Below are 15,188 nucleotides of genomic sequence, written 5' to 3' on the forward strand. Positions count from 1 at the left end.
TTAGCAGGCAAACCCCACCCCTCCAGCCTGCCTCTCTAGCAGGCAACTCTCCATCCACCCTGGGGAACTGTGCAGGCCAACCCGCAGCCAGCCACCGAGGGAGGGAGCAAGAACAGACCGGACAGAGTGGGCCAGGCGTGGCCCTGGCTGTTTATTCCTTGCGTTAGCCCGGGAGCTCAGCTGGGCCAGGACCACCCTCTGGGGAGCCAGTGGGGCTCTGGCTGGCCTCAGCAGCTTCTTTGGGGTGTGAGTGGGCTTCAGGGTTAAGGCTGGGGAGGGACAGGAAGTAAAGTGCTTGCAGGCGCCCTCGGGGCTTGGTCCTAGCTGCCCTCCCACCTTGGGCTGTGCAAACAGGACTCTCCCGGCCAGCCCAGCCAGGCCTGGGTGAGGGGCAATGCTGGCCGGGGGGGCAACATTCCTAATGCCCCCTGCCAGGGAGGCTGTGGCCAGGCTGGGTGGGCCCAGTGGGGGTTACGTCCATTCAAAGCCAATTGTCTGCTGATTGTCTGTCTGTCTGGTCTTCGGCTGTAGCGTGTCAGCTCCTCCCAGCTCCGGGGTCCTGGGCCTGCTCCCCACTCTCCAGGAGCTGCCCGGCCTATCAGTCCCTCACCTGCGGAGCCGCTGCAGCTGGGGAAGAGGCCCCTGGAGTCAGGGGGAGCTCATGGCCACAGCCTCTCCCCTGCTGGCCCCCAATACCTGAGCTGCTTACCTCATTCTCTACCAGGTTCCGCCTGTACAGGGCCTCCTTTGCAGCCTCCTGGGGGACAAGCAGGAGGTCAGTGGAAAGCCCCTGTAGCACCCGCCTCCACTGCCTGCTGGGCCCTCACCCAACTCACCCTACTGCCGTCATTGCCCAGGCGTCGGGCGGCCTCCGTGTAGAACTGCAGCTGACGCTCCAGCTGGGCCATGTACTCTGATGGGAGGAGGAGGGGGTCAGAATGGGGCCCGCTGCCCTGCCCCTCCGCTGTGTGCCCACTCCTGAGGCCCTACCACGCAGGATGCCCGGGGCCCCCTGCTCCAGCTGTGCCCTCTGCCACTGGCTACGTTGCATGATGTCCTGGTACTGCTGGGCCACTTCCGGGGGCACCGACCGCCGTGCCTGCCTGAGGGTGAGGATCTGGGGGGTGCAGAAGGGGTTGTGAGGGGCCTGCCCAGCCCTGCATAACCTCCAACTCCACCCCACCAAGCCCAGCAGGGTGGGCACCCACCTTCCGCTCCAGACGCTCTTGATCAAAGGCTAGCACACTGAGGCTAAGAAGGGGCCGGGCTGATCTATGGAGGGAGAGAGGGGGATGAGAGGCTGCAGGGACCCTCCCAACAGTTGACTCCGTTAACTCAAAGACACACTGGGTCCTGGGGAACAGCAGGAGACAAGCCAGGCCCACCCGGTGTTGCTAAGCCCATGGTGTTTCATCAGCCCTAGTAGGGACGATGGCCGTATACTCAGACAACTGCAATGCCAGGTGATCAGGGAGGGCTTCCTGGAGGAGATGAAAGCCAAGTTGGAACCCAAAGAAGTCCAAGTTGGGCAGAGGAACAGGGAGCACATGTGGGGGTAGGGGTGCTCAGGGCATCAGATAAACACAGAAAAGGCCAGAGGCCAGTGAAAACTAGGTGTGCATAGCCATGAACCAACAGGAGCAAGTGGAGAGAGGACTGCACATACTGACAATGGTCAGATTGCAAAAGGTCTTAAAGATCAAGCTGAGGAGTTTAAACTTGCTCCAGAAGAGCCAAGTAAGGTTTCAGAGCAGGGAAGGGACATGCTACAATTTGTGCCTGATGGGAAATTGTCAAAGAGGGGCTGAGATGGGAAGAGGGGAGTTTCTCTCCCACATGGCCTGGCCGGGCCACCTACCTGTTCCTTGGCTCCCTCACAGGGGCAGGCACATGAGGGGTCTTCCCTTTGGGCCCAGCAACCTGCTTCAGAGGATAGAACCAAGTCTTTTGAGTCCTGGCCCCCCTGAGCAAAGCCTCCCCCTGGGTAGCTGACGGGCAGGAGTCTCACTGTGGGCATGGCTGCTGGCACAGGGTCAATGACCAGCCACCTCTCAGTTGTGGTCTCCAACTGCTGGGATGTCAGTGGCTCCCGAATCCGGACCATCACCTCCAGCCGCCCCCCTGTGGGCCTGCGACCATCCAGGACCTGGGTGGGGGGTGAGGAGAGGCTGTCGGGAAGCAGGCAGTCGCTGGAGGTCCAGGGCCGGACCAGGAAGAAACAGGGCCATTTCCAAAATACGAGCCCAATCAGATGGGGCAGGGTGCTGGGAGTATTCAGTGCTGGGCAGGGGGGGAGATCTGACACTCTCAGGGGAGGAGACTTGGAAGGAGACTTCGAGCAACATGAACAAGTGGCTCGGCCATAGCAAAGGATTCAGACGAACGTCCATTCTCACCTCAAGGACCTCCCGGACTTCACATGCCGTCTCCAGGGTGTCCAGCTTCAGCTGGGCTGTGCCCAGGACCCGGTCAGTCTTGAACAGACCCCTGCGTGTACGAGGGGGGAACACGATGGTTGGCCCAGGGCAGCTTCCCCTCCCCTGGAACCATGAAATGCTTGCACCCCCAGCTCACCCCTTGTGGACCACTTCAAACTTGATGCCTTTGGTCTGGATGGCCCTTCGCAAGCCACGGTGGCTGCGGTTGATGCTGAGTTTGAACTGCTCCTTGAACTCTGCTCAGGGAAGGAGGGAGGGGTCAGGCTGCGGCCTCAGGCTCTTTCTGCATGGGGCTGGGTGGGTGCCTCCCCTCCCTCCGTGGCTCACCGGGGGAGTCTGTGTTCTTGATCACGCTGGTCTTGTCTTTCTGAGCTTCTTCCTGCAAACAAACAGGAGGCTGGAAAACTCAGGGGCTGGTGGAGCCTGCGCTTGGACCCCTGCCCAACCCCTTCCCCAGCCTGACAAGCTTGAGCCTGTCCCTCCTTGGCCCTCCACATACCACATTGGGGTAGGGGAAGTCGAAACGAACAAAGACATCCAGGTCATTGGGGGACAGACCTGTGGGCGAACAAGGGTCAGAGTCAGACAGAGAGGTGGCCCCCACGGGCCCGACCCCTGCCTGACGCTGCCTCACCTGGGGGTGTGGGCAAACTGATGCCCTTCATGATGAACAGGAGCAGGTCATTGCTGCTGAGGTCAGGGAAGATCCTTCCAGGAAGGCAGGCAGGGCAGGCGGGGAGACAGAGACATCTCAGCCCCGCTGCCTGCTCGCCTTCTTTTCCCGCAGCGGAGCCAGGGAATGAACCCCATGCTGGCTTCCGGGGGTGTCTTAGCTCCTGGGTTACAGTTTCACAATCGGAGTTCTCTGTCCAGTTCCACCAATGGCTAACATTTGGGCCCTCTCTTCAGTCTGCCTCTATTTATTTGGTACCTACTTTGTGCCAGCCAGTGTCCTCACTACTGGGGATGCATAGGTATGAGACAGACCCTGACACTATGCTCATGGAGCCCCAGCTGGCTGGGTGAGCAGATGACTGGTGAGTGTATAACTAGCAAAATCAAGCAACTCCACAGAGAATTAAAGGAAGGGAGAGATGCAATGTGCTCAGGAGGGGCCGCTTCAGACAGAGTGGCCAGGGGGCGCCTCTCAGGGGCTCAGGGCAGATGACTCTGGATGTTCAGAAAGGGCTGCTTCATTAAGACCTGGGAAAGAGGGTCTGGGCGGAGGAGACAGTGCCAAGGCTCCGAGTGGGAACATGGCTGGGGTGTCTGAGGGACCAAAAGGAGGCCCTCGCAGCAGGACGCCAGCAAAGTAGGGACAGAAGGTAGAGGTGAGGTGATAGGAAGCCAGGCTGTGCCGACAGCGGGGAGCCAGGGTAAGAGGTGTGGGTTAGCCTAGGTTATTCCAGCAGCGGCACCTGACCTCACCTGTAAGTGGGAGCAAGGATCCCAACTCCCAGCACGTGGGAAGGTTTAACAGGAGCAAGATCAACAACCATCCCACGGGCTCAGCCAGGCCCCTGGGACAAGACCCCTCTCTTGTCACCATCAATGCCCCACTGCCACCCTTCACTCACACCTCATGCCTGCCTCAGGACCCTTACATAGCACTATGCTCCCACCACCCACTTAAATGCTCCTGCAGAAGCAAGTCTTCTGCTGGCTTCTGGGGAGTGCAAACCCCTCTCTAAAGGGGCATCTGGGCCAGTGGGCAAAAGGGCCTTACTTGATGACACTGAAGGTTCTCTGCTCAAAGCGGGCAGTGGGTGTGGGGAGACCCCGGGCAAAGGCCTGCTTCAGAGTCTCCATGCTCCGCTTACAGTCCTCTGCAAGTTTCTCAAATCTGCGGGTGAGAGGGTCTTGCTCAGGTCGCTGGTCCGGGGGCAGGCTGGGGGCGCAGACGTCTGGCAGAGGCAGAGATGGGGGTAGGGGCACTTACTTGCTGGTTTCGGCGATGTTGCCCAGGTGGGTGAACTGGTTAGAGTGGTTCAGGCACATCTGGGGAGAAGACAAGTGAGGGCAAGGTTGGGAGGACCATGACCCAGAGCGAGGCCTGCTGATGGGGACCAGGGGCACCCCTCCCCACCTCGTGCTGCTGCCTTATGAGCTTGGTGAGTTCACTGTAGCGCCGGGTAGACTCCTGAGACAGACCAGGGCCAGGCCGCTGGACCAAGACGAAGTCATCCTTGTTGACGGGGGCAGGCGGAACCTGGGGAGAGCCCTCCTGGTCAGCAACGAGCGGGCCCCCCCAGGGCTCTACTCGGAGAGGCCTTCCCCAACCACTGCTTCACCCACTGCCTCTGCGCTCTTTCTTCTTCCCCAAGGAGAAAAGATAACAAAGTTGATATCTTCCCAAAGTGGCAGAATCTGTAACTGTTTCCCCCAAATCTAACCCCCACCCCTTCTTCCCTGGTGGTGGGGTTCTGGCTGGACAGGCAGCAACCCAGCAAGAGACTACATGTCCCGGCCTGCCTTGCAGCTAGGTGTGTCCACGTGACCTGTGTCCCACGGGAGGCAAGAGAAGTGATGGCAACTCCATGCCACTTCCTTTAAAGGAAACTTTGTCCTGTCCTTTTTTCTCTCACTGCTTTCCATGGGCTGAATGCAGACCAAGCATCAATATACTTTGACTGTGTGGACAAGGATGACCTCTTAAGGAAGGGCAGAACAAGATGGAAGAAACCTGGGCCTTGGAAGGCTGTCTTTCAGAGCCCAGACTGCCTGAGTGTTACATATTAAAAATGTCTGTCTTGTTTCAGCCACTGTCTTGCGGGGTGGAGGGAGCTACTTGTTACAGCAGCTTAACCTGCACCCTGACTGACACCCCAAGTCATGTGGTTGCTAGGTGGCTGGAGGCTGACAGGCAGGTGCCCGGGAAGATCCAATAGGCCGAGGGTTCACCTTGGTGATGTCCACAGGCAGCCCATTGCGTGAGGCCTCCAGCATGGGCTCCAGCCCCTTGGCCTGGCGCAGGTGCATCTTGGCACCTTCCACGTCGTTCTTCTGCTTGGCTCGCAGTGCAGCCTGCAGGAGCTGCTTCTTACGGCCCTCCAGGAAGGCCAGCTGTTGCTGGGCTGTGGGCACAGGGGCATCTGTGGGTGCTGCCCTGCCCCTGGCCAGGCAAGAGGCAGGATGCGGAGGAAGCACCTACCTCTGGTGGATGTGCCTTTGGAGGCAGCTTTGGCTGCTGTGGTGGAGCCTGACTGGGGTGCTCTTGAGGGGGGAGCCTTGGGCTGGGCTGTGGGAGCCGGAGGGCTGTTGGGCTGCTGAGGGACAGAGAGGAAGTCAGAGCTTTCCCAGCATCTGCAACAACTCCTCATCCAAAAGGGTTAGGGCCTGACACTCACAATAGTGACCCCCTTGGTTTCTACTGCCTCGGCATCAAATACAATGCACCATCCTGTTCTCACTGAATCTTTGCAACAGCCCTGGGAGGCAGCAACTGTTATGGTGTCCAGTTTACAGATGGGGAGACTGAGGTGCAGAGAGCAAGATGACTTACCCATGGACACATAGCCAGGAAGTGGCAGGGCCAGGATGGGATATGGGTTCTTTCTGGCTCAAGGCCAGGACTATCAGGGCTTGGCTTTGCGGCCACTCCCCTGCCTCACCCCAAGGCCCCGGCCCCTCACACCTCCTTAGGTTCCTCATCCTCTTCATCCTCTGCACCTTCGTCCTTGTTAGCCAGCTTCATGGCAGTCTCCAGGACCCCTGCCAGGCTCTGCTGAGTGGGCTCAGTGGCCTCCAAGCCCTGGATGGGGGGAAAGCCTGGACGGCCGGTTGGGGCCCAGTCAGAAGGGAGAGACCATGCCGTAAGGGCGGAGACATGGGCTCCCCTCCCTTCTAAGGAGCCTCAGGACTTTGAATCTACTTTGAAGCCAGGGAAGAGCTGCTTCCAACCACCCCTGTGCCTCTTGGCATCTCTCGCCTGACCCTGGGCTTTAGACTCCAACAGCAAGCAGAATGTCAGGGGCTGGGTGCAAGGGACTGTCCTGGGCCTGGAGGGACTCCCAGGGGACCAAGGTGTAGAGAGAAAATGGCTCTCATGGGGAATGCGCAGGGAGCTCTGAGAACCCAGAGGAGGCCTCAAGCTACTGGGGGTCCGACGGGAGGCTGAACAGGTGTCTATGAAGCCGAGACCCGAAAACTAGAAAGGAGCGAGTCAAACAAAGAAGAAGTGGAGGAGTAAGACAGAAGGGAGCTGGTGAACAGGCTCTCCAAATAAAACTACCCAATTTTTGCGTTTGCCAATTTCCGTGGCATAAATACTTGACCTGCAACCAACTGTCTAAGGAGCCCGCAGAATTCCTGAATGTGTGGTAATCACCTCCCTAATCCTGGACGTCAGTCGGAGGGAATAGCACCTCGACAGGCTCAGAGGCTGGAGGGGTGGGGGCAGGGGCAGGGCCTACCCGGGGGCACCGGCAGCTCGGTCACATCCACGGCTCGGCCAGCCTTGTGGGCTCGGATGGTGTCTTGGTATTGCTGAGGGGGACACAGTGTTGGGGCCACCTGGGCCAGGCCTCCGGGGGCTGCCCACCCACCCACTTGGCCCCCTGCACACCTTGACAATGCGCTCGTGCATACGGGCCTTCCGCTGGTCCCCTTTGGTCTTGGCCTGGGCTGCAGCCACGTGGTATCGCTCCATGCGCTGCTCCAGTGCCTCCAGGAGAGTCCGTGGTGGGGGGGGAGCCTCTGGGCCAGGCCGGAGTTGGGAAGCAGTGTTACGTCTTCGGAAGGAGGCTGTCTTGCCCCAGCCTGCCCACCCGACAGGGTTCCAGAGCTTACCTGATGTGGAGGGCAGAGTGCCAGGAGCTGGAGGCTGCGGTGGTGATGATGGTGGGTCTGGGGGCAGCTGGTCTGGGGGTAGAGAGGTCCAATGAGGGATTTGCTTGGGCCCCCCCACCACATTGGTGTGGAGGAAGCTCCCAGGCCTGACGGGGAGGCACATCAAGAACTTGGTGAAGGCCTCTACCAGTCCTGAAGGGTGGGCAGGGTGGGTTTCTCACCAGGTGGTGGGGGCAGGCGAGACAGGTCCACAGGCTCCCCCTGGCTCAGGGCCTCCAGGATGGCGTCAAAGCTCTGGGAAAGGAAGGGAAGAGGTCAGGAGAGGAGGCTGCAGCTGGGGGCCAGGACCCTGTGGGAAGCCTGTTATGTGACAGAAGACTCCTAACTCTTTCCCTTTCCATCACCTTTTTTCCAACGCTTGTGCCCATTTCCCAGAGTGGGTAAATGAAGGCTTTAAGAGGCACAACAAACTATAGCCACAGAGTGACCAAGAGCCAGGATTCACATTCAGGGCTGTGTAACTCCAAAGCCCCTGTTCTTTGCCACACTGCAATGTTGGAAGCATCCTGTCCTTTCCCTCTGACCCCGTCCCTCAGCCTGGACACACCTTGGCCACACGGAAGTGTCTGGCGGCAGTGGCAGTGTCTCCCCGCTGCTTGGCGTGGAGGGCGGCCAACTTGTACTCACGCTGGCGGCTCTGCAACTGGGCCAGCGGGCCAGGGCTGCAGGGACCTAGAAGGGGGAATGGCGTGCACACCACTTCTATTTAATTCTCACAACAAAGGTAGTTCTTAGGCCCATTTTAGCGATTCAAGAACCGAGGCTCAGAGAGAGCATGCTGCCTCCCCAAGGTCAGACAGCTTGAAGACGGCATTACGGAGTCTCAACCCCAGGACTGGCAGGTTCCCAGAGCCGCTGCTCTTTAACCTCCTCGAGAAAAGTTAGGAAAACTTTATGAACCTTCAGGCAGTTTTAAATGGACATCTACAATTTTTTTCATCTTAAGTTTAAAAAAGTGGCCAGAGCTGGCATTCCCAGTGTCTTGCAAATACTGACGCTGGAAAAAGGAAACCATTGTGCCACTTTTAAATCTAATGTATTTTAACTGCCATGGTGATTTGAAATTCAACCAATATTCACTTTTTATTTTATTTCTTTTGAATTGCAGCAAAATACGCATAGTGTGAAACCCACCCTTTTTAAGTGTGTGATTCAACGGCATTAAGCACATCTGCATTGTCTTACAGCCGTCCCCACCATCTGTCTCTGGAACTTTCTCATCTTCCCAAACTAAAACTCTCTCCCCATGAAACACAACTCCCCACCCCCTGGCCCCACCACTACTTTCTGTCTCTATGAACCTGAACTCCTCTAGGGACTTCATACAAGTGGAATCACACAGTATTTGTCCTTTGGTGACTGGCTTTCCTTCCCTTTGCAAAACATCCCCCAGGCTCGCCTACGTTACAGCAGGTGTCAGAATCTCCTTCCTTTTTAAGGCTGCCTTGTATTCCACCATACGGAGGAACCACACTGTGTTTACCCATTTGTCCCTCAAGGGAGACTGGGTTGCTTCGGGCTATTGTGCCTAATGCTGCTGTGCACACGAGTGTACAAATATCTCTCCATGTCCCATTTCAATCCTTTTGAGTATATGCCAGCATCTACCTATTAAAGACATCTCTGCATTCACGTTTAGCAGTGAGTGATTTCATGTCTTATGTACATCCACATCCCCGACAGAACTGTCTCCTAACATGGTATGTGGGGGTGCTAGAAAGCCCTTTTTGGGCTCACCCTTTCATACATTTGCACAACTGAAAGATGTCTGAGTAGTGTGTCAGCAAAGTTGGGCAGCAGGATTAAACTGCTTTTTGAACAATTCCATTTGATAGTTACAGCACCAAATATGCTCAGTACGTTTTCAGGGAATATATTTCTAAACTGAAAGCAAGAGGTCCAATTGTTGGTGCAAAAAAAATCAAAGTACCATAGATACACCACCCAGTACCCACAAGTCCTGGGAACACCTGGAAAACAGCATGTATTGTGCTTTTTCAGACTGACAACCACACCAACAGTTTTCAGTTTACCCACACCGGCCTATAAAGGTATTGAAGCAAAACACCTTGACATCTGATTGGTTTTGTTTCCTGTATTTGAAGCTCTCTGTGTTAAAATAAAACCTTCTTCAGGGTGAGGCTACTGTTAGAATTGTCATTAGCCCGTAACTGAGGAAAGCCTAAATGTAGCAAGCTTTCTGATAAATAACTTTTATATATAAAGCAATAAAGCAATAACTTTTATAAACCAAGAGTAAAATTGCTTTGGCAAGGCACCTCTTGCTGACGTGGCCAGTGCTGGGTCAGCCCCCTACCAATTAGCTTGCTTTCCTGTGTATTCGTTTCTAACTTAGCTTTTTTCGTTTTTAAAGTGCAGCGAAAAAACCCATTTCACATCAACGAGTAGACGGGAAGAGACGGAGTCTTGTTTTTGAACGTGGAGTGATTCCCTAAACCCCTGCCAAGCCAAAAAGTCCCAGCGTGAAAAAATGTGGGGTGACTGTAGCTGAGAATTTCAGGTGCCGATTTCCAACAGTCCTCCTTAAACTTGAATCCAGAGATGTCTTTAATAGGTAGATGCCGGCATATACTCAGAAGGATTGAAATGGAACACAGAAGGATATCTGTGCCCTCATGTGCACAGCAGCATCATTCACAACAGCCCGAAGCAACCCAGTCTCCCTTGAGGAACAAATGGATAAACACAAAACAACAGCTTAGGAACCGGCCTAGCTGCAGAAGGATTTACAGACCCAGTGTTCACTTCTCAACTCCAAGCCCGTGTTTTAAGCGTCTCTTTGGTTCTCATCAGGGGGGCATTTGTCCTAGGGCAAACCCTGGTGTGGACATTCTAGAAGTGAGGGGGTGGGCACTCCCCTCCTATAGTGGAGGGGGACTTGCAGGGACAGAGAGGTTGGGAAGTGAAACCTCTTGGGAAGTGCCTCCTCCAGCAGGTGAGTTCTAGGGGACAAGACAACAAGCTAAGGGCTTGGGAATTATCTACTTAAAATTCTCTATGTGGGAACATTAGCCGTAAAAAGTAACAGAGTTCTGACACATGTGGGAAGCCAAACCCAATAGGACAGACAGTGTCTACTCTACTTACATGAAATTTCTAGAGCAGGCAAATTCATAGAGACAGACTAGAGGTTACCAGGGGCTGCAGGAGGGTCTGGGGAGTTAGTGTTAAGGGGACAGAGTTTCTATTTGGGATGAAGAAAAGTTTTGGAAAGAGAGGTGATGGTGGCACAACATTGTGAATGTATGAAATGTCACTCAATTACACACAGAAAAATGGTTCAAATGGCAAACATTATGTTATATATACTTTACCACCACTGGAAAAAAGGGCACTGAAGAACTCTGGGACCTCATGTTGGACCAGGGAAGAGGAGGGGTGTTAAGAATATATAACAGTCCTCTATAGCGTCTTACTACGCTGAGGGACAGTGACTGCAAGGTGGGGGGGAACTTGGTAATATGGGTGAATATTGAAAGCACAATGTTGCTCATGCGAAACCTTCATAAGATTGTGTATCAATGATACCTTAATTAAAAAAAAGAAGAAGAATATCTAACAGTCAGTGTGGGGCCTGTATCCCCACAGAGGGGCCAACTGTTGAATACCCACCAGCACATTCCATGTCAGCCCACCCCTGCCCCTGGCCTACCTGGAGGAAGCTGAGGCTTAGCCAAGCCTAGGGATGAGACCGGGGCAGTAGGACAAGGCCCCTCCACAGGGACCCTGGGCTCCGGGGCTGGTGGGTTCATGGGGGCTGGCTGGGTGAGTGTGGGGGTGTGGCTGGGCATGGACACCAGGCCCTTCCCCACGGCCACAGGTGGTGGGATGTCCTCTTCATCGATGGCATTGCCCTCCCGGACAGAGGCCAGCAGGTTTTCCAGTGTCTGGGAGGAGATTTATAAACATGGGTTTCAGAGGCGCCCAGAGCTGAGGACTGGGGGTGGTCCTGGTACCCCTCCTATACCTTGGCTCACCTTAAGCCCCCTGTCGTAGCGCCGCATCTTGGCACCATTTCCAGCTTGCCTAGCACTTTCGATCGCTGTCTGGTAGAGAGTCAGCCTCTCCTGCAAGGTGGCCTCTACCCCTGGGCTGGGGGCTGTGGCCTTGGGCTGGGGGCAGGGCCAGGGGCCTGGTCTGGATGGTGACCCCACTCAGGCAGGTGCCTACTGCAAACCAGGCAGGTTCCCCCTTGGCCACTGGTGGCTCCCACCCCGGTGGGGAAGAAATCATTGTCCCCGTTCCCAGTGCAGGGAACAAGGGTTCAGAGGTGGCCCATCACCTGCCCAAGGTTGCACAGCTGAGATGGGCAAGGGGGGGCCTTGAACCCTGAACTGTAGGGAGCAGGTCATTCGATCTGTACCTGAGTTGCAGGAGGGTGGGACTCCGAAGACTTCTGCTCCTCCCCAAGGACCCTGTTGAGTTCTGCCTGCAGGGACACACAGCCAGGTCCAGGCATGAGGGCCTGGTGGAAGCAACAACAGCCAGAGGGGAGGCCCCCTGCCCTGCCCCGGGAGCTCACCAGCAGGTCATCGTTAGCCTCCACAGCCTCCTCGTCTGAGCCCTCCTCTTCATCCTCATCCAGGTCTCTCATGCACAGGCTGGCCATCTTCTCAATGGCCTCCATGGGCAGGGGACCTGGTGGCAAGGGGAGGCCCCAGCTAGACTGGGATCCTTCAAGAGTCCCCAGTCTCCCATCCCACAGCCCTGAAGAATAGGGTAGTAGGCAGTGGGCAATGTGTCCCATTCCTGGCCCTTCCATGGCACCCCACTGCCCTCAGGCCTGCCAGGCATGGTCCCATCTCTCTGGTCTCATTTCTTCCTTACCAAGAGTTCGAACCCTAGTTCTGCAACTTTCTCACTGTGGAACTTCAGGCAAGTCACCTCACCTCCCTGGCCTCAGTTTTCCCATCTGTTAGATGGGGACAAGCTTCTCCCTCACAGGGAGATTGTGGGAACTAAACATAAATAAAGCTCTTAGCACATTGTCAGCATTTTGTTATTTGAGCTATTCTCGTCATTTGCATTAGTTGCACTCTATGAAGTTGCCACAAACACTAATCATGGAATACTGAGCTACTGCCCTTGGAAGAAAGACAGGGTTAGGTTTCCACGAGCCTCCAGGCACAACATTTTTGTTCATCAGTCAAGATGTAACCTTGTTGTATGTATGTTTTTACTTCAGGACACTTTATTTAATATATATTGTTGATTTGTTAACACTGAACTCAAGGTCAACAGCACTGTAACTCATGCCTGAGCAAAGGAGTGACTGCACAGGCACCCCAAATATTGACTTTGGTGTTACAAAGACATTTTAGCCAGTAGGTAAATTCACAAATACAGAATCTGTGAATAATTAGGGCTGACTCTATTAACTAAAAAATGTAAAGGCTCTGTCTGCCCTCTGAGTTCCAGCCCTGCTTAACTGCTGCAGAGTCAACTGTCTCCAGTCATCTGCCCCAGGGCCTCTGCACATGCCATGACTCCTCCCAGAAGTGCTCCCCAACTCTTCATCTGGCCCTCCCCACTGTGAGGGCCTCCTCTGGGAAGCCTGCCCTGGCTCACAGGTCTCTCCCATTGCTCTGTGTTCCCTGATCGCAGCCCATGATGCACCAGTGGGTTGGAGGACATGCTAGGCCCTGTGTGAAGTGCTTTATGAACACTTTATGAACACAGGTTAACTCCTGTGATGTTAAGTGTAGTCATTATCCCCATTTTACACATGGGGAAACTGAAGCTTATGCAGGTGCTGGGACTTATCAAGTCACACAGTCAGTAAGTGGCAGAGCTGGATTCAAACCTTCACCCTGAGTTCAGAGTTGATCACTTAACCTCTTATTCAGACTGTGGGTTTTAGGAAAGCACGGACCTTCTCTGTCAAATTTCCCCATCTCCCCTATGCCCAGCTCAGAGCTCCACCCATAACAGGAGTTCAGAAAATGTTCAGGGGTGTGTTGGGAGTCTCACCTTTCCCTCTGGGCTTCTCCAGGTCTTGGGGCTGGCCCCCCACTAAGGCCAAGAACTCAGCCTCCAGTTCCGCATCATTCACTCCATCCTCAGGGATCATCAGGTCGTCTGGGGAGAGGTCGACCAGCAGGCCCAGCTGCAAGAATAGCAAGGGTCCCGTAAGATGCTGGGAAGCACCCCACCTGGCCTGATGCAGCCATGAGGGATCCAGAGACCCCTCAGGAGGAAGGGAACCCAGGCCTCCTGGGGAAAGCCATTCCCGTGGGGACTACCCGGAGGCTGGAACAGGTCCAGGACATAACAGGTGTCCCAAGATAGGCCAGAACCTCTGGCACAGATCAACATGGGACAAAGGACAAGCAAGAGACCCTGCTTCCTGCTCTGAGCCCACATCCACGATGCACCGCTAGCTGCGTTCAGTAGGGAAAGTAGGCCCCAAACCGAGCCCAAAGCAAAGTCACTCCGCACACCTGGGTTTTCCTTCCAGCATCCTCAGCAGAGAGGGCCATGCAGGAAGAGTGGAGGCATCAAGAGCAAAGTGAAGCCCTGACAACAGCGTCAAAGTTGAAAGCAGCATCTTTGCTGTGTAACAGACCTGTCTTTCAATTCTGTTCTGGTTAATAATAATATTATGTTAAACTACACAGAATTGCCCTTTCTGTAGGTCAAAATGACCAAATATTGACAGTTACGTATGGCTCCTTCTAACAGTAATGAAGATGGTAACACTCATGGAGGGCTATGTTTCAGCAGTTTACATAAACCATCTAAATGAATTTTCACAACTGTCCTGTGACATATGGACTCTTAGGGTCTCCATTTTATGGAAGAGAAAATTGAGGCTTAGAGCTGTGAAGACAAGTATCCAGTATGCAGAGACCAAGAGGGAACTTCAGATTGGCCAGACTCTAATACCTGGGCACTTAGCTATGACGTAGGCTCTTTCAATCAGAGCTAAGAGAAATCAAACTCTCCAGGTGCCTGGGTCAGAGGAGACAGGGAGGGAGAAGGGCCCCAGTCAGAGTCTTGCCTGCTCATGGCAGCTTAGCATTTAGCCCTGGCCAGGCTGTTAATCTCTATGATCTTGGGCAGGTGCTACAACTCTCTTCACCTCAGTGTCCTCAACTGTACAATGGGGATACAACGAGTTTGACCTGGCCCAGCTAATGCCAGGGTTCCACGCCTGATCAGGCCAGTGGAGCAGTAACTATCCTCACCCTAGGTCCGAGGCCTTCCCCTTGGCGCAACTGAAGCTGCTGCGGCAACAGGTGGCCCAGAGCCCAGGGCGGAGCGTCAGGAGCTGGGGAGCAAGGGCCAATAGGCCGCACTTCGTTGGGGGGGAGGGTCGAACCTCACCTGGGAACCAGGGCTCACCTCGGGGGAGAGATCGAGCTCCCCTGGGGGTGGGGCCCTACCCTGAACGTTTGACAGTGGTGGGGAGGTTTCCCTCGGTAAGGCCGTGGGGTGCAGACTCACCTGGCGGGCGGCGGCGGCGCCTCGACCCGGGGGTCCCGCGGGTCCCTTCCTCTTGTGCATCTTCCAGGCTGGATGTCGGGACCACCAGCCACCTCTCCTGGCCTTGCCCTGCCTCCTCCCCCGGGGCCTACTGCCGCGCACGCGCCCTTGCTGAGCACCGCGCTCCTCGTTGGCGCCCTGCGACCGCTGACCCTGTGCCCTCGTCTCCCGGGGTGCCCGTCCTACTTCCGCCTCGGCCCTTGGGCGCTGCGGCACCGGAGTGTAACCGCCAGACTTGCAGGGCCCGCCGCATTGAAACTACAACTCCCGGCAGGCATTGCGCCGGAGCGCGGGCACGCCGGCGCACTGCCTGCGGGGAGGTGGACGGTGCCGCGGACTGAGCGGGCGTGCCCGGTGTGAGGGGCGGTGCTGGAGCATCGCGCCTGCGTGCGGAGA

The 15,188-nt window shown here is 55.6% G+C and overlaps 1 protein-coding gene across 5 annotated transcripts; it reads right to left on the reverse strand.

Moving 5' to 3' along the window:
• Positions 1-122: 122 nt before the first annotated feature.
• Positions 123-15,027, reverse strand: CC2D1A (coiled-coil and C2 domain containing 1A). Of its 5 annotated transcripts, none has more exons than XM_017670722.3 (29): positions 14,754-15,027; positions 13,278-13,413; positions 11,830-11,945; positions 11,671-11,736; positions 11,285-11,419; positions 10,960-11,194; positions 7,834-7,958; positions 7,448-7,520; positions 7,227-7,298; positions 7,003-7,133; positions 6,851-6,923; positions 6,073-6,206; positions 5,590-5,701; positions 5,340-5,512; positions 4,525-4,647; positions 4,378-4,436; positions 4,165-4,281; positions 3,073-3,146; positions 2,938-2,996; positions 2,766-2,817; positions 2,575-2,674; positions 2,397-2,487; positions 2,009-2,146; positions 1,859-1,920; positions 1,209-1,272; positions 991-1,117; positions 837-913; positions 710-757; positions 123-627 (listed from the first exon to the last, which is right to left on the reverse strand). In XM_017670722.3, exons 1-29 carry the CDS (start codon positions 14,811-14,813, stop codon positions 607-609), a joined length of 2,853 nt encoding a protein of 950 aa, XP_017526211.3. In that variant the 5' UTR covers positions 14,814-15,027; the 3' UTR covers positions 123-606. The 5 variants fall into 5 exon arrangements, with proteins under 5 accessions (XP_017526211.3, XP_017526210.3, XP_073076094.1 ...); XM_017670721.3 differs by having other exon boundaries at positions 5,590-5,704; positions 14,754-15,026; XM_073219993.1 differs by having other exon boundaries at positions 1,859-1,923; positions 5,590-5,704; positions 11,285-11,353; positions 14,754-15,025.
• Between the last annotated feature and the right edge of the window lie 161 nt (positions 15,028-15,188).

This window comes from Manis javanica, chromosome 13 (genome assembly GCF_040802235.1).
Source record: "Manis javanica isolate MJ-LG chromosome 13, MJ_LKY, whole genome shotgun sequence".
NCBI classification, from domain to species: domain Eukaryota; kingdom Metazoa; phylum Chordata; class Mammalia; order Pholidota; family Manidae; genus Manis; species Manis javanica.

What these genes read in the sequence shown, in the direction of transcription:
- CC2D1A (XM_017670719.3), bottom strand. Translation starts at nt 14,813, where the DNA reads ATGCACAAGAGGAAGGGACCCGCGGGACCCCCGGGTCGAGGCGCCGCC. An exon ending in AGGCTAACGATGACCTGCTG is followed by an intron (nt 11,737 to 11,829) that starts GTGAGCTCCCGG and finishes GTGTCCCTGCAG; the next exon opens with GCAGAACTCAACAGGGTCCT. An exon ending in CAAGAACACAGACTCCCCCG is followed by an intron (nt 2,675 to 2,765) that starts GTGAGCCACGGA and finishes TTCCCTGAGCAG; the next exon opens with AGTTCAAGGAGCAGTTCAAA.